Genomic DNA, 17320 nt, shown 5'->3' on the forward strand with positions numbered 1-17320 from the left:
CCGTCTTACTAGGAACGCACAAAGCGTCCCTGGTGGATCCCTGACGACAAAGAATTCCACAGATGGCTGGCCTCAGCGCTTGTGTGGATTCTTGCCGGGTTTTATTTCAAAGGGGACATTTTTTTGAACCAGTTCCGGATTCTGCGATTTATCTGGGGCTCTGTGGCACCCCCTGCATGTGATCAAATGGCACATTGTGTACGTACAAGGAAAATTGTGTTGGTTCTTGGTTATTGTTTACTTGGAGATCGAGTAAGAAAAGATAAGTAACTTTGGTAACATGCTCTTTTTAAAAAGTAAATGAAAACATGTACAGTTGGTTATTGCAAAGAGCATCTCTGCTCCCAGAAACAGACTCATATCCTACCCTTCAAGTGCGTGAAGTCCTCTAGAAGGGATCTCTGTCTGGCTCCTCAAGGCCAAGTTGGAGGGACAGGCGCACTGGAGGGTATGGGGCCTTGGGACCGTGTGTCCAGTGCAGACCAGGGCCTGAGCCCCTGAGGCCCCCAGAGAGGCGGTGCGGGCTTCCTGGAGGGACAGCCTGGTGTGAGAAGGAGACGGAGACTCACTTTGTGCCTCACTGTCCCCCTGTCCACACCGTCTCCACAGGCCGCTTCTGTGGGGGCAAACTCCCCGAGCCGATCGTCTCCACTGACAGCCGCCTCTGGGTTGAGTTTCGCAGCAGCAGCAACTGGGTGGGGAAGGGCTTCTTTGCGGTCTATGAAGGTACGGAGGGTGAGATAGTGGTGGGTGGGCAGCCTGGGGTCCCTGGCATCCGAGAACCACTCCCTCCTGGCACCAGAAGAGATCCCAGTAGGATTGGGAGGGGGGGACACTGGGAAGCTGGGGGGACACTGGGAAGCTGGGGGCACATGGGAAGGGCTGGAGGAGGGGCGAGGAGAGGGACTCTTGAGCAAGGCAGAGCATTCTCACTGACTCCCCCTTTTTCCCACCTAACACTGTGTCCCCAAAGCCATCTGCGGGGGAGATGTGAAAAAGGACAATGGCCACATCCAGTCGCCCAATTACCCAGATGATTACCGGCCCAGCAAAGTCTGCATCTGGCGGATCCAGGTGTCCGAGGGCTTCCATGTGGGCCTCACCTTCCAGTCCTTTGAGGTAGGTCAGAGACCCTGTGATCTGTTCATGCCCCAGATACCCCCAGGACAGCCCACCTCTCCACGGGCTTCTGGGTGTCAGGCCCTGGCCACCAGAGTGCCCCCCCCTCACTGAGCCCCTGACCCCCAGATCGAGCGCCATGACAGCTGTGCCTATGACTACCTGGAGGTGCGCGACGGGCACAGTGAGAGCAGCACCCTCATTGGGCGCTACTGTGGCTACGAGAAGCCTGATGACATCAAGAGCACGTCCAGCCGCCTCTGGCTCAAGTTCGTCTCTGACGGATCCATTAACAAAGCTGGCTTCGCTGTCAACTTCTTCAAAGGTGCCTCCTTCCCCAGTCCCCCACCCATCTGCTCCATTCCTTCTTTTTATTTTCTTCACCTTGTTTTATTTGGTAAGAACTCTCAGCAAGCACACCACCCTCTGAACATGCCTTTAAGTGCACTGTGTACGGCTGATAGCCGAAGGCACCACTGTCTGTTTCCACATCTTGGCTGTTGTAAATAGGTCTGTTATGACTTCCTTCCCCCCTCATTCACATGTTCAACCCAGACTGTGGGAGCACATAGACCCACCCTAGCACCCTGCTCTAGGACTTTGTGGCCTAAATGGGGAGAAGAGGTCAGCCCACTGAAAAACTGCATACTTCATTGAACAAATGACAAACTTGACAAACTTAGGTACACCTGACACAGGGTGGGTGCGTGGCCAGGAATTGAAATGACAATGCAGGAGGTGCCTTGACATCCAGGAGTCTGTGTGCTTCTGCATGAGGCTGAGAGGCGGGAAGGAGCTCAGAGAGGGAACCAGGCAGTGGGGACGACGTATCCAGGTGATCTTAGGCAAGAGGTTCTGCCCAAACCCCACTTCCTCACCTCTGCAGTGGGGGTGGTAACGGCCCTCTGTCAGTGGCGCCACATAGGAATGAAAGAAGAGTTCCGAAGTGGCAGAGGAGAGGCCCCTGTAAAGGGCGAGGTCAGAGAGAAGGCTCTGAGCTGCCCCTGTCGGGTGCTTCAGGTCACTGCCTGTCCCTTTGGGGCTCTCACCAGGAGGATCTCCTGGGGACCTGGTGGGTCCTGAGCAGCCATGGGTGGGGCCAGGAGGCCATGGCCTCAGAGCTGAGTGGCTCAGAGCCGACTGCCTACAATGGGACTGGACCTGTCACAGGAAGCCCTGGACACCCTGGACTTGCCTCTCAGGCAGAAGCAGGAGCAGGGACCCTGGCGCCTTCCCTGGAGCCCCTGACACCCTCTCCTTCATCCTGGCAGAGGTGGATGAGTGCTCGCGGCCCAACCGTGGGGGCTGTGAGCAGCGGTGCCTCAACACCCTGGGCAGCTACAAGTGCAGCTGTGACCCTGGCTACGAGCTGGCCCCTGACAAGCGCCACTGCGAGGGTGAGGACCCCCAGTCCGCCCAAGACACTGCTCCCTCCCCGACCCACACCCCCCAGCCAGTCCCCCCTTCTGGAACAGCCAGGTCTCCTAGGATGGCCTTAGCCACCTGTGGGTGAGGAGCACATTTCATGATTTAACCCCCAACAGTGGCACGAGGTTCTCGGGGCTGATGCATGGTAGTCTGGGGCATTTTTTTCCATTTTATTTTGTTTTTTAAATGCTTATCTTGACCTGAGGATTGATCTTGTCACCCCCCAGACTGTCCTGGCCCACAATTTGTAAACCACGGCTCTTAGACAGGCACTGAGTTTCAGCTTCTCCCTGTAGATGTCCCCGGGAGGCCGGTGGCAGCTCACTGTGGCTCATTGACGCCAGCCTGGCCTGCTCTTCCTGAGCGGCTTCTCTCCACTCACCTCTAAGCAGCCCCTCTCGGTCCTTCCCAGTCCCCGCTGCCCACCGACACCCCCTTGCTCTTCCTCTCGGCAGATGCCCTGACCCACGTGAAATAGAAGTGGCCACACACACATCTCCACTCCTCATACTCTGATGCTACCCCCACCCCACCCCCTGCCTCCTTCCCTCTGGCCTGGAGGGACCCAAGCCCCATCCCCCCTCGGTGTACCCCAGCCCATGTTTCATGCCCTTCCCTAGAGCGGGGACTCCTGGAGGGTGACGCCACCTCCTTTGTGCCCCCAGCTGCCTGTGGTGGATTCCTCACCAAGCTCAACGGCTCTATTACCAGCCCGGGCTGGCCCAAGGAGTACCCCCCTAACAAAAACTGCATCTGGCAGTTGGTGGCGCCCACCCAGTACCGCATCTCCCTGCAGTTCGACTTCTTCGAGACCGAGGGCAATGACGTAAGTGCTGCCCGGGGCTAAGGAGATGCAAGAAGGTTCTGAGGCATGGAGCCTGACTGATGCCTGTTTCCTATCCTCTGAAAGAAATGTACTCTAAGAATGGAGAGGGGAGAGGGACTTGGGGAGGTGGGGTGCTTGGGGACAAGGGCCTTGAAGACCCGGGAGCCCTGGCACATGGCATCCAGAAGCCTGTGGAGTGGGCAGGGCTGGGTCCTGTGTGGGGAGCACAAGAAGATCCACCTGATGGCCGCAGGGTGGCACCATTTTGAGCTGTTAGATTTGGTAAAGCAGGGAGCTGCCGGGAAGGGACCCATGGAACAGGAGCCGCCCCCCACCCCGGGCGGGGGTGGTCGGGAGAGGCTTCCAGGCAGAGCTGGGTCTGGAACTGCTCTGCCCGGCAGGTGTGCAAGTATGACTTCGTGGAGGTGCGCAGCGGACTCACGGCTGACTCCAAGCTGCACGGCAAGTTCTGTGGCTCCGAGAAGCCCGAGGTCATCACCTCCCAGTACAACAACATGCGTGTGGAGTTCAAGTCCGACAACACAGTCTCCAAAAAGGGCTTCAAGGCCCACTTCTTCTCAGGTAACCTGGACTCCCCAGCTCCAAGCTGCTCTCCTGCTTCCTGCCGATTCACCCCGCACTCCCCAGCAGCCCCTGCCCCGTGCCTGCAGCAGGGTCTGTCCCCCGCTGCCTTGCTAGCCCTTCACCACCAGGCCAGCCCCCCCACCCTGAGCCCCATCATTCCTGAGCCCTCGGGAATCTAGCGGCTGGCCCGAGGCCAGGCAGGACACAGGTGGCACACAGACTTGCAGAAGTGGAGGGAGAGGGTGGTCCAGGTATCAGGAGCCTGAGACCCGCGGGCCCTGGGCACAGGCAGGAGGACGCGGGTGCGTGCAGGGGCAGGAGGGCATTCGCATTGGACTGAGTGTCCGGCGCAGAGTGTCCGGCTGCAGCCAGGTTGTGCATCAGACCCTGCAGGCTTTGGAGGGGGGGGTCTGGGCCTGGGCAGGACCCTCCCTCCTTCCCATGCCCGAGCCTTCCATCTCCCCTTTGGCCTGCAGGTGGGGGACTCAAATTCATCTAGCATTCGTTTTATCTAATTTATTAATTCTTCACTTAAAATGGTTTCTTATGTTATTATGTTTACTAATTTATGGTTATTTATATATTCTTTAGTCAGTTAGTTGATTGACAGCTGCCTTGGGGTCTAGTCCCCTCATGGCCCCATCTTTGGGTGGCCTAAAGGGTAGTTGGCAGCCCCTTGCCGGGCCTCTCTGAGCTTGACCTCCAGGGGTCCCAGAAGACCTCTCCCCTGCTTTATTAATCCCTCTGTCCTATCCTTGACCCTAGGGCCAGGCTGGGAGGCGGCCGGTGGTCCTCCTCATTGGTGGTCCTGCTCCCAGTAGGATCTGGGACTCAGGCAGTGCAGGGCAGCGGCTTCATGGGGGGAGTGTGGGGGAGTGGGAGGCCTTTGTGGGGGACAGCCCAAGGATCCTCTTCTCGAGCACACCTGGTGGGCCGGGAATGGGGCAGCAGGAAGGCAGGAAGCCCACGGCCTGTCCACGCTGCCTCCCTTCTCCCCTCCTTTGCCCAGGGTCCTGCATCCTCCAGACCCTCTGGCCGCCCTGCACCCCTGCCTGCCCCACCTGGATGCCATGCACTGCCCTGAGCATGGGTCCCCTGCTTGGCACTGCCAGACGCCCTGCTTTGCTGAAAGCACCCACAGCCCCTGCCCCTTGCTTGCTGAGGCCCTCCCCGTTCAGCGTACCCCCTTTCTTCCCTGTGCCCACCTAGAACTCTTACGAGGTACTCACCAGAGGGCTGAGGGGACATAACACCTACTCAGGTGTGGGCTCGGCCCCATGGAAACCATTACCTGCTTACTCTTGTCTCTTCCTGACCTTCTGTTGCTCCAGTCCTGGAGGGGGACAGGGACCAACCACTTCTGTCAGGCCTAGCACCTGGGGCTGTCCACCCACGGTTACTGCCCTGCCCCGGCATGGCACTGTGCCCACCTGTCTCAGCCCTGCTCAGAGACACGCATACACACGCACACACCTGCATGCACACACATGCATTGCCCCGTCGCACAAGAAATCTGCAGAGGACCCTCAGCAATGGCCATCAAGGTCCAGCCCTCAGGGCGTGGGGCATCTGACTCTGGCCCCCCAGAAGGGGGCTTTTTGGACTTTTGGGACACCAAGCAAGGAAACTCTAAGCCAAGAAGGAGAAGAAAGAGCCTGAAGAACTTCAGTCTGATCTCAGCCACCTTCCGGGGCATTTGGCACTGGAGGGTGAGTGCCGTCTCCTGTCTGAGCCCCTGTTCCCCCCTGCCCACTCCTACCCCTCCTGCAACCTGCCCCTGGCTCCGAGGGGAGGTGCACACCCCCGCCGTGCCAGGGTCCCACTCCGGGTGCTGGAGCAGGCCTTCCTCAGGATTCACTTTTCTCTCATTCATTCATTCATTCATTCAGCCATTCACTTATTCATTGGGCAAGTGTTGTCCCTACTATATGCCAGGCCCTACACTGGGTATTTGGGGTACAGATACAAGAAAGGCATGGTCCAAACACTTCAGGAAGTGTTGGCTCAGTCCATGAGCTCCCAGCATAGTTGCCAGCGAGATCCTCAATGACACCCCAGGATGGTCGTGGGGCACCCATCACCCCCACTCTCCTGTAGGATTCATGCAAAGGCAACTCCCACAGGCCCTCCCTCCAGGGTCCCTGTCCTGTTCTAACTGAGAAGGAGCCCCGTGAAGGGACTTGGGCACTCCACCTGTTGGCCCTGGGTTCCTGCAGGCCCCAGGGGGTCTGGCCCACCCGAGAAGGGGTTGGAGAAGCAGGTCCTTCTGAGAGCCAGCTCTCCAGCCCCTCTCCTGATGGAGACAGGGCTCCCCTCGCCAGAGACCCCACCGGGCCAGGTGAAGAGTGGCAGGCATCTTTCCACCTCTAGTTCATCTCTGGAGTGGTGGGTGCCCACTCGATCCACACACCGTCCCTGAGCGCCTGCCTCTGTGCGGGGGGCACAGCCCCCAGAGTGACCATGGACAGAGAGAACGTGCGGGTGTGACATACCCATGCCTCTGTGACCGTGGGTCTGTGTCAGTGCACACGTTTGTGTTTGCTGGAGAGTGCCTGTGTGGGCCCACCCACACGTGAGCAGCTGTAGGTGTGTGAACACTCTTTGCACATATACATGGATGGGTGGGTGGCTGATACTGTGTGTGTGCACATAGGTGTGAACCTGTGGGTCACTCTCTGTACCGCCATGCGGGGATGACAGTGCATCTGCGAGGGGCTCCTATGTGTGTGGGTGTGTTGGTGTGTGTGTCTAACACACTGCAGCTGCAACAGCCAGAAGAACAGAGCTCTCCCTGAGCCCGCCCTCTCCGTGGACCCCGCCCCTCTGCCTGAGACTGTTTGTCTCCCCAGTGCGCCCCCTGCAGGCCTTCTCCCTGCCACGGGCTTTCTCCCCATCCATCCATCCATCCATCCATCCATCCATCCATCCATCCATCTCGTCGCTGTGCTCCCCTGCCCGCTGCCCCTCCGCGAGACCTGGCTGCGCCGACATGGCCGTCCTGCATGTGTGTGTCCGCTGCCTCCCCGCTGGGCCCCGGGATCTGCCTCGAGGCCCCGGGTCTGGTTTTCACTGCTCTCCCTCTCTGGTCCCTGTCCTCCACCCCCACCCCTTGGTCCCTTTTCTCCTTCTCTTTCTCGTTTCAGAAAAGAGGCCAGCCCTGCAGCCCCCTCGGGGACGACCCCAGCAGCTCAAATTCCGAGTACAGAAAAGAAACCGGACCCCCCAGTGAGGCCTGCCAGGCCTCCCGGACCCTTTGTTACTCAGGAACCTCACCTCGGACAGAATGGGATGGGGGCTCCCGGGCTGCCCACCCCCACCTCCGCTCTGCCACTCCGGCCTGCCTCCCTCTGGCCGGACAGAACTGGTGCTCTCCTCCGCCCCTTGTCCCCTGGCGTGGACAGGGCACCTCTCCCACCCCGCCCCTCCCATTTTGATGGTGTCTGTGACATTTCCTGTTGTGAAGTAAAAGAGGGACCCCTGCGTCCTGCTCCTTTCTCTCGCAGTCTGCTTGTCCGTGTGTCTGTTTTTCCACTTGTCCGTCTGTCCAGTAAGCAGGTAATGGTAGAGGGTTCCCATGCCGGGCAGCTCCAGACCCAGCCCTCCCTCCACCCCACCACCCGCTTTCTCTCCCCACAGCTGGACCCCATCAGCGCCAGGGCCTCACTCCCCACCCAGCTCCAGGGGGGGAGGACGCCGGGCCAGGCCTCCTGCCTGCCTTGGGGTGCCGGTCCGCCCGGCCGCGCCGCGCCGCGCACAGACCCGGGTCTGCCCTTGTGTGCTCCCCTGCAGACAAAGATGAGTGCTCTAAGGATAACGGCGGCTGCCAACAGGACTGCGTCAACACCTTCGGCAGCTACGAGTGCCAGTGTCGCAGTGGCTTCGTCCTCCACGACAACAAGCATGACTGCAAGGAAGGTAAGGGAGGGCCGTGTGCCCCGGCGCCTGTAGGCGCCTCCCACCGCCCTGCTGCTGCTGGGAGCGGGAGGCCGGAGGTGCTGTCCCCGCTGGGCTCCGTGTTTAGACCCGAGGAGCTGCGTGACCCCTGAGGTCGCCTTGTTTCAGCCCGTGCCTGGCGCAGGGATCTCACCAGCCCCAGCAACAGCCTGGTGTCGTGCACTTCCGGTTTCTCCCTGTGCGGGTCCGGGAAGGAGGCGCTCACAGCCATCTCCAGGCTCCGTTTTAGGCCGTTTCGTGGTTAGCTTCTTCGAACCCATGTCCAAGTCCTTTTGGTAATGACCTCCCTGTGGCAGAGAGTCCAGATGGGACCACAGCTAAAAGCATAGACTAGGGTCAGGCTGCCTGGCCCGGCGGCCACCTTGCCAGCCGTGTGCCCTTGAGCGACAGACTTGCTCCCTCTGGACCTCGGTTTGCCCCTTTGTGACATGTGGATGGTGACAGCACCCACCTTGTAAGGGTCTGGGGCTTCGAAGGGCTCCGAGTGGTGCCTGGCTCATCACAAGCACAGGCACACACGTCACTGTTATTGGTCACGCCGCTGGCCCCAGGGACACCCACCACAGGCTGCCGCCTCCCAGACACTGAAACCCTGAAGATATTTGGAAACAGCTCCCATGCCACCCTTGATGTCATCTGACACCCCTTTGGACACTAGACAACACTGACCTGCCCCAGAGGTTAATTCCAGCGTGGTGCCTGCCCACTAGGGGCATACTAGTCCCCAAGCACAATGCCCCTACCACTGCATGTCACTGTGACTTGGGGTGAGTCACTTCACCTCTCTGAGTTTGTTTCCTCACCCATGAGATGATATAAAATATGGTGCCTGCTGTGAAGGTGCTGAGCTTCAGAGATCTTGCCTGAAGCAGAGCACAGCGGCTGGCAAATGCCTCTTCTCATCATCCCGAGACAGCGGCTGGCAAATGCCTCTTCTCATCATCCCGAGGCAGATGACCAGGGTATAAACAAGCTGCTGGCCAGATACACTGAAGTGAAGCGCTCCACAGTGACCCAAAAGACACGCAAGGCCTTCCAACCTGGTCACAACAGGCTCCCCAAATGTGAAGTTCCTGACGCACGAGGCCCCCGCATCTTTTAGCCAGAAGGGACCTAATTCTGATGTTGTCTAAACTGCATTTTTATCTTTGTTCCTTCTACAAAAAAGAGGGTTTTGCTGAAGAGCCCTCAGTGTCAACACCCACGAGGTAGCGGGAGAGGGTTTCAGCTCTTTGGGAAGATGCCGGTACGCAGTGGCTCTGATTCACTTTAGAAGTATCAGGGCTCCTTACTCCAAGGACAGGCTAACTAGGAACCAGTCAGTATTTCCTGAACCTCTGCATAGGTGTGGCACTATGCAAGGCTCTGGGGCCCCCAGCTCCCAAGGAGATGTTAGAGGGCATGGAAGACCAGGGTAGGAAAGGGGGAGGCAGGGCATGTGGCCACAGGCAATCCCAGAGGGGTAATGCAGCAGCGCAGCTCAAACTGGAGGGCCAAGAGCCCCACCTGCCTCCACTAGGGCCACTAGACAGCCTGCCGTGCAGTCATCTGGTGAGCCTCTGCCATAGGCACAGCTGTGCGGCCCGTACCCCCACCCCACCCCCCTTTCTCCTCCCAGCCCAGTAGCATAGTGGCTGCCCACATTTCCTGGAGGGACCTATGAGATTGCACAATAATAATAACTGATGAGCAGGAGCTTTTAAGTTTGTGGGGCAGAAGACAGATGGCAGTGGATCGAGGATCCGTAAGCAGGGAAGAGGTGGTGGTAACACGTTTTCCTGAAGATAGGCTGAGAAGAAAAGGAGAGAGGCTGGACGGCAGCTGGAGGGTACACAGGGCTGTGGGAGGGCTGGGTTAGGATGGGCGCAGCTCAGGAAGGCTTGCAGGCAAGCAAGGAGAGGGAACGTGGGCAGTTTGAAGTACCAGGGTCCCCAGATGGTAGGCAGCAAGTAGCTCCAGCTCACAGAGGAGAATCATTGCTGCCAGATGGGGGGACGCCTTCTCTGAGACAGGAAAGCAGGGAAAGTGAAGGAGGGAGACTGAGGTTGCAGGTAGGGTCGGGAAGTTTAAGTCCTTCGTGTTTGAGGCCCTGGCTTTCTCAGGGAGGCAGGAAGTGAGGTGGTCTGCCGCGTGCTGAGGAGAGAGCTAAATGTTTGGAGCCGTCGCTGAGGAGGTGAGAGATGGTGCTGCTGAAGGACAAATCCAAGGGTGTCCAGTGGTTGGGGGCCCACCGCGGCTGGGGACTACAGGGGGATTTTCATGAATGGTACAGAAGGAGGACAGCGTGTTGGTGACCAGTTGGGGGCTCAGCCGTGTGGCCCAGCTAGATAGGTAAGCAAGTTAAATCAACCAAGGGGGAAATATGGAGAGAAACTGGAAGGATCGGGGCTGTGGGGTCTTTCTTTGTTGGAGAAGCGGCCACAGGGAAGTGGAGGCCTAAGCATCCAGGAAGAGTGAGAGGTGGCCGCAGAGAGGGCAATGTGTTTGCAGCATCAAGGTGGGTGGTGGCAGAGGCCAGGGTGTGGTCAGGAGCAGGTGTGCCTGGGGGATGCACAGAGGGAAGACTTGAGAGGCCGGTGTAGTGGGTGGCCGTCTGCATGTTGGTTGACATCAGTGAGGATGGCGGTGGGATGGGACAGAGAGAACTGGGTCTGGTGCCAGAGTCTCCTGTGGATGGAGTGGTGGCAGATCAAGGATGAAGACATCTCGGAGGGCAGAGAAGGTGAGGCCAGGTGGCCTTGGGGCTTCACTCAGGGGTGTCTGGGAGGGTGGTCCCACAGATGCTGCCTGGTGGGGCCTCGCTTGGAACAAGCAGCTGTCTTTCCCGGGCGTGGGTAACAACAGGAGAGAGGGAGACAAGTTCAGTCCGTGTCCACATGGGAAACTTCAGAAAGAAGGAAGGAAGGCAGGCAGGAGGGAGCGGCCTTCTTCCTTCATAGGGGGCGCTGACGCACTGGGGTTCCTGATGGCCCCCTTCCCCTAACTCACCTCCAACAGCCGGCTGTGACCACAAGGTGACGTCCACCAGTGGCACCATCACCAGCCCCAACTGGCCTGACAAATACCCCAGCAAGAAGGAGTGCACCTGGGCTATCTCAAGCACCCCTGGGCACAGGGTCAGGCTGGTAAGGTGCCCACACCCCAGCCTGCACAGGCCCCCTGCGCCCCCTGCCATGTAGCCATCACCTACCTCCTGTCGGCTCCCAAGCCCTGGGTCACTCCGAGGCATTGCCCAGAGCTGGGCAGGCTGCAGGCTGGTGGCCTGGCTGAGCCCACAGAGCTGCCAGCCTGAGAGAACCCTGGTCTGGTCGTGACAAGGGCCCTCCCCCAGCGTACACTGGGGGTTCCTGCCATCACCCCATCCCCAAGTCCTCCTTCATTGCCACCTGCCAGCTGTGGCCACTCCCCCCAGAGTCTGTGAGCTGGGGTCAGGAGGCCTGGGTTTGGGGCCACCTGCTGCCCACCCCACTGGCCCCCACTACATTCCTAACTCACTCTTCTCCCCCGTGCCCCACAGGCCTTCCTGGAGATGGACATCGAGGCCCAGCCTGAGTGTGCCTACGACCATCTGGAGGTGTATGATGGGCGAGATGCCAAAGCCCCGGTTCTGGGCCGTTTCTGTGGGAGCAAGAAGCCGGAGCCGGTTGTGGCCTCGGGCAGCCGCATGTTCCTGCGCTTCTACTCTGACAATTCCGTCCAGAGGAAGGGCTTCCAGGTCTCCCACTCCACAGGTGAGGCCCCCTGCCACCAGGCGCCAGGCCCTTGTGCCAGCGTTGTTCTGGGGGCATCTGCTAATTCTGGTCTCCAAGGCAGGCTGGGCTTGGGTGGGGGCTACGGAGAGCTTGAGAAGGCACGGAGGGACGATCCTGAGGCCTGGCTGGAGAGACAGCGTGTGCCGAGGGCTGGGCCCAGGGTGAGGAGGGGGAGCCTCCTGAGTGAGCGAGGGCAGGTACTGATTAGGGGCTTTGGAGGTGGCCCTCCAGAGGGCTGTGATGACAGGGGTAGGGAATCCCCAGAGCCCCTACTGCCAGGGGGACTGTGTCCCCAAAACTCACTCTTCGTTCATTTGATACCTGCTTACTAACACATAACATGTAGTAGGCAGCGTTCTAAGTGCGGATCACAAAATGTACGGAGCAGACGAACACCTCAGCCCTTGAGTGGCTTACTCGGTGCTCATTTGCTTATTCATTCAGTAACCGTGTACTGAGCTCTGTGTAAGGAGGCTGCCTCGGGGCAAACGGCTCTGCCTCAGGCCTCAGCCCTTCACCCTGCTCACCTGGAAACACAGGAGAGAGAGAGGACGTGCACACGTGATTACAGCAGGAGACAAAACTCCATGAGGGCCTGGCTCGGGTGCAGCCGGAGGGTCATTCCAACAGGGGTGGGAGCCCGGCACAGCCTCGGCCCCAGGACAGCTCTGACTGTGACAGGTGCCAGCTAACCGCTCAGTCTGGCCAGAGCAATGGGTGTATAAGGCCAGCCATGGAGTGGGAACATTTGGCTACGGAGAAAGGCCGAAGGCTAGTCCTGGGAGGCTGGACTGCCCGTCAGACCCCGGGTGTCAGAGGAGGGCTCCGCAGCCTCCTTGTGGGTCTGCTGGGGACTCTGAGTTGACGTGTTTACAGCCTCCTCTCTTCACTTTCCTCCCTCTCTGCTCAGTTCCTGCCCGGGCCCCACCCCCATCTCCAACCCCCCAGGGCAGGGTGAGCCCCAGGTATCCTAGAGGCCAGAAGGCATTAGGAGGAGGGCAGCTGCTGACACCCTGCCCTGCATGTTCTTGTTCCCCTCCCAGCACAGGGCCACAGACCGGAGGCCCACAGCTCCATCTGGCCCTCAGGCCTGCTTTGTTTGGCCCACACTGTGTTTTTTAAAAATGTGAGCCAACATTTAAAGATCAGGAGTCTTCACACAAAGTCTAGATGTACATCTGCTCTTAGGAATGGAATCTCTGGCAGCGCAGGGCCCACATTCTTCCATGACAGCCATCAACTGGAGCAAATTAGCAACGTCCCCTTTCAATAAGCATGCGCTCCTCCAAGCTTCTGCTCGGAGCTGCCCCGCCCCGTGTGTCTCGGCCTCCGTGGGCCTCTATCCAGAGGCCCAGCCACTGCGCATGTGTTCTGGGCCAAGTCCTGGGCCAGGCACAAACCCTGCCCTCACCAGCCACGCGGCCTCTCCCAGGGCCTGCAGCCAGCCAGTGAGGTCGGTGTGGTGAGGCGCAGCGCCTGCCCGCCGCCTTGCTCAGGCAGTGATGGCCCGTCCTGTCCCCACAGAGTGCGGAGGCCAAGTGCGAGCTGAGGTGAAGTCCAAGGACCTTTACTCCCACGCCCAGTTTGGTGACAACAACTACCCCGGGGGGGTGGACTGTGAGTGGGTCATCGTGGCGGAGGAAGGCTACGGCGTGGAGCTGGTGTTCCAGACCTTCGAGGTGGAGGAGGAGACTGACTGCGGCTACGACTACATGGAGCTCTTCGATGGCTACGACAGCACAGCCCCCAGGCTGGGGCGCTACTGTGGCTCAGGGGTGAGGCCCCCCGCCACCCCACCCTTCACCTGATCCGCACCCCCAGCACCAGCCCCAGCGCCTCTGCAGGCATGGGGTGCTGGTGTGGTGGGCGATAGCATATGCCTGGGTGGCTGCTCACGGAGGCCTGCCCTGCCCCAGACCATCTGCACCCAGGAAAATTCATCCCTTTCAGGGAAAATGAGGTTCCTGGAGCCTCTGGAGTGGGCCCTTCCCTGGCTGAGGCCTGCCCAGCACCCGTTAGGTCGGGCCTGAGGGGCAGTTTGCATCCGGGAGGAGGATGGCATGCCTTCTGCCCCCACTCCGTTCTCTTCCCCCAGCCCCAGCACACAGCTCACTGGGCTCAGAGTTGGGGCGGGGGCCAGAGCCAAGCTGTGCTACCCAGCTATCCTGGCTGACCGGAAAAATACCCTCATCCCTCCCCGGCCAGCTTCTTTCTTCCGTGAGAGGCCAGTGGCCCCGGGCTGTCCAAGCAGGCCCTGAGCATAGCTCTGGGGCCTTTCACAGGGCTGTGCCTACAGGGTTTTAGCTAAGGCTGCAGGAAAACCTCAGAGGTGGATCTGTTTTTCTCCCAGTTTGAGGAGCTGCATGTAGTTTCTCCTTTTTTATTTCTATTTTAAACTTGTCCTCCTTCAGAGAATGCTGTCTCCCCCCCCCCACCCCCTACACAGATACATTCACACTCGTGCGAGCTTACCCAGATGTCCCTCCTCACATCACCTCCTGGTCCCCACGCCCCTAATGGTCATGCTGCCGGCAGCCTGGGCGCCCCAGGAAGGGCGGAGGTTCCCAGAGCAGCAGCAGCCGCTGGACCTAGCATTTGGCCCATCTCCCTTAGGAGCAGGGCTTCAGCCTGTTGAATGGCAAGAGCTGGGCAGAGTGAGAGGTGGGGAGGCAGGGGGAAGTGTGGCCCTCGGCCCCTTGCCTGCCCTGACAGGTGGCTCTGGAGCCCCCACTTTGGGATGCCCACTCCCCACTTTGACCTTGGCAACGCCCTTGATCCAGCACATTCGGGTGTCCCAAGTGTCTTCTTCCTGAGGCTGCCAGAAGGGGCCCTAGGAAAGAAACCCAGTCCTGTCAGGGCTTCCTGGCATGTTTGCTGGACATGCCCCCAGGGCTCTCAGAAATGACCCTTCCACACCCTGGCCAGGGCGTCTGTGTGCTGGCACTTCACTGGTGGCTCTCACTCTGAGGGCCTGTGCCCAGAGGTGAGGAAGGGCTCGCAGGAGCCTGGGAAGGGGCGTTCCCTTGAGTTGACTGCAGCCAGAAGGGGGGGAAGACTGAGTCCAGGTCTGGGGGACCCGGCTGTCTGGTCCTCTCCGAGAGATGAGAGACACCTGGAACGGCTAGAGCACAGCCACTCGGAGAACCTGCTTCCTCGAAGACTGCGTCACAGCCGTCCAGTTGTGGCCCCTCTCCCAGCCCAGGCCTGGAGAGCAGCCAGCCCTTGGTCCTGTTTGCCCCCAGGGGAGTCAAGGTCTGGGAAGGCACCACTTGCCTAAGCCTCACAACTGACTAGTTAGCAGAGCCGGGTTGAGAATGGGAGTTTTTCTCGGGGCTTAAGCTCCTCTGCCACTGCTTTCTCCCCTCCTCCGGGTGCCCTGTTAAACACCTGCCAGAGGAGTCTTCCTCCTGTGCCAGCGGTCGGGGCACCTGCTGGCAGTTGGAGCCACCCACCCTCCTCAGAGCAGGGGACCCCAGGGAGGGCGGGTGGCAGCCCTGGTGCCTGTCCTCAGGTTCTCGTCCCCCTTTCCCTGCCAGCCTCCGGAGGAGGTGTACTCGGCGGGAGACTCTGTCCTGGTGAGATTCCACTCTGACGACACCATCACCAAAAAAGGCTTCCACCTGCGCTACACCAGCACCAAGTTCCAGGACACACTGCACAGCAGGAAGTGACCTCTGCCCTTGCACGTCGGTGGGGAGACGAGGCTTGCTGCCCTCAATCACCTGGACTGGACAGTGGGGATGGGCAGGCGGTGGCACCCCGCCCCCGCCCCTGATGGTCCAGGTGAGGCTGTCCTCAGGAGGCGGGGGCTTGGACTCCTTCATGAGCCACTTCCCCAGGCCCTTCCTCCTTCCCCCCCTCCAGAGCGAGGGGCCAGGAGCCAGAGCTTTCACTGAGACACTTGAAGTGGCCATTCCTCCGTGGGGGCCGGCCGGTGGGGAGAGGGCCTGTCAGTGGGACCCTCCCGTCTTTCCTGCCCATCGCTACGCACTGGATTGTGTATGGCTGGTGCGTATCTTCATTGTAATATACATGTTCCAGCCCTTCCCCAGCCTCATTTGGTTTTATTCTAAACCCCCTCCCCTTTACTGCTGTTTCCTGGGGCATGAGTCTCCATACATGTCCCACAGGAGCCACAGTGGGGAGGTGACAGGAAGGGGTGGGGAAGGAGACAGGGCTTCTCTCAGGCCCAGTGGCTGGTCAGCCACACCAGGGCATCCCAGCCAGTGAACTGGAAGTGTCACAGCCAGTGTCCTGTGCTGAGGCTGTCTGGGACGAGGCACGGGGCAGGGGTGGGGTTTGGTTTTAGATGCGCAGGCTCGCTGTGTCTGGGGTGGCCTGTCGCCAGGACACCTGGCTCACGGGCTGCCCTTCCTTCTGTTTCAGAACCCCTGAGGGTGTGATTTCACACTTGGGCACACACAAACAGCCACCTCGCACACTCAGCCCACAGGTGGTGCATAGCATGTACACACTGCACAGCCCTCCCCCCAAAAGGATGGGTGGGCCATTCTGTGAAAGGCCCTTTGGTGGGGAGGGAGGAGGTATGTAGAAGGGGATAGGTGTGTGTCCGTCCAGCTGGTGTCCACCTGGGGTTCCTGTGTCCGTGTGTAAGGAAGGGGTGAATGGGCCATGAGGGTGGCCAGAAAACGCATCAGCCAGAGCAGAACTGCTAGCCGGCCCCAGTGCCTGCCTTCCTGAAGGTCAGCCACTGTGAGCTGGCCCCCGTGGGTCCTTCTCTTGTCATGGGGACAAGAGCCAGACGCTGAGCAAACATTCCAGCTCGGGCCCCCTCTCCCAGGGCAACCCAAGGTTGTGTCTTGTCTGGCCTCCCTGTCCTGCCCTGCCGTTGCCTCCTCCCTCCCAGCCAGCAGGGAGGCTCAGACCTGTCTCCCCCAGGCCAGGAGGAGAAAAACCACATTCCTGCTCCTTCCCTCCGAAGGAGCCTCTCTCTGCCTTTCCTCTACATGGGTCTCACAAAGAAGGAAAGTCGAGGGAGAACCCGGGTTCTTATACCTGGGCTGGCCATTCAAGACCAGTGGCTTGCTCCAAGCCCCAGGGCCCCCTGGGAGCCTTCAGGGGGGTGGTAGTGCTTTACTGGCCCCAGTTCCTCCCTATAGCTGGGTAGGTGTTGTGCCAGAGGTTGTCGGGACTCTGTGGAGGGACCCACCCCCAGGAAGCAGTGTGTTATAGTGCACGCCCTATGGCCCTTTAAGCAGAAAGCAGTGGTGGAAACCAGACACAGTGCTACTGTCTGAGTTGCATGCATGCAAAGCCCCCTCCCATGGGCCAGCTGCAGCCCTGCCTTCCAGTCCAAACTGCAGGTGAGGCCTTGAAGCCTTCAAGGCAGTGGGTAATGGCTACAGGGGTTACTGCTTATTGCTCCAGTAAAGTCGCAGGCAGTGATGTCATGGCCACCCCTCCACACCTCCAACTCCTCCAACTTGGGTGCTCAGGACAGTCTGGAGTGCCTTCAGCAGAGTGGCAAGGCCTCCAAACTCTCGGAGCAGCCTGGGCATCTGACCCAGGCACTGTGCCAACCAACTTGGGGTCGCTCCCCATGGCGCATCTGTGGTCAGTTGTCCTGGCTCACTTCACCAGCCCTCCAGGCTCCTCTGGAGCCCAGAGGGCCTCACTCCCAGTCCACAGACCACAT

The 17320-nt window shown here is 59.8% G+C and overlaps 1 protein-coding gene across 3 annotated transcripts in view; it reads left to right on the forward strand.

Annotated features, from left to right (window-relative positions):
- The window catches only part of BMP1 (bone morphogenetic protein 1), a 38585-nt gene extending 22670 nt beyond the window's left edge, over nucleotides 1-15915 (forward strand). For 2 of the 3 annotated variants that reach the window (XM_028519361.2, XM_036032667.1), the window contains 11 exons: nucleotides 610-726; nucleotides 974-1119; nucleotides 1249-1444; nucleotides 2391-2516; nucleotides 3213-3373; nucleotides 3775-3955; nucleotides 7748-7873; nucleotides 10910-11037; nucleotides 11430-11643; nucleotides 13189-13439; nucleotides 15201-15915. In XM_028519361.2, the coding sequence (XP_028375162.1) occupies nucleotides 610-726; nucleotides 974-1119; nucleotides 1249-1444; nucleotides 2391-2516; nucleotides 3213-3373; nucleotides 3775-3955; nucleotides 7748-7873; nucleotides 10910-11037; nucleotides 11430-11643; nucleotides 13189-13439; nucleotides 15201-15335 (1781 nt within the window). In that variant the 3' untranslated portion in view covers nucleotides 15336-15915. Of the gene's footprint in view, nucleotides 1-609; nucleotides 727-973; nucleotides 1120-1248; nucleotides 1445-2390; nucleotides 2517-3212; nucleotides 3374-3774; nucleotides 3956-7101; nucleotides 7461-7747; nucleotides 7874-10909; nucleotides 11038-11429; nucleotides 11644-13188; nucleotides 13440-15200 lie in introns of those variants that run through there. The other variant, XM_028519362.2, reaches the window with a different exon arrangement.
- The last annotated feature ends 1405 nt before the right edge of the window (nucleotides 15916-17320 follow it).

Source organism: Phyllostomus discolor, chromosome 8 (assembly GCF_004126475.2).
Source record: "Phyllostomus discolor isolate MPI-MPIP mPhyDis1 chromosome 8, mPhyDis1.pri.v3, whole genome shotgun sequence".
NCBI lineage: Eukaryota > Metazoa > Chordata > Mammalia > Chiroptera > Phyllostomidae > Phyllostomus > Phyllostomus discolor.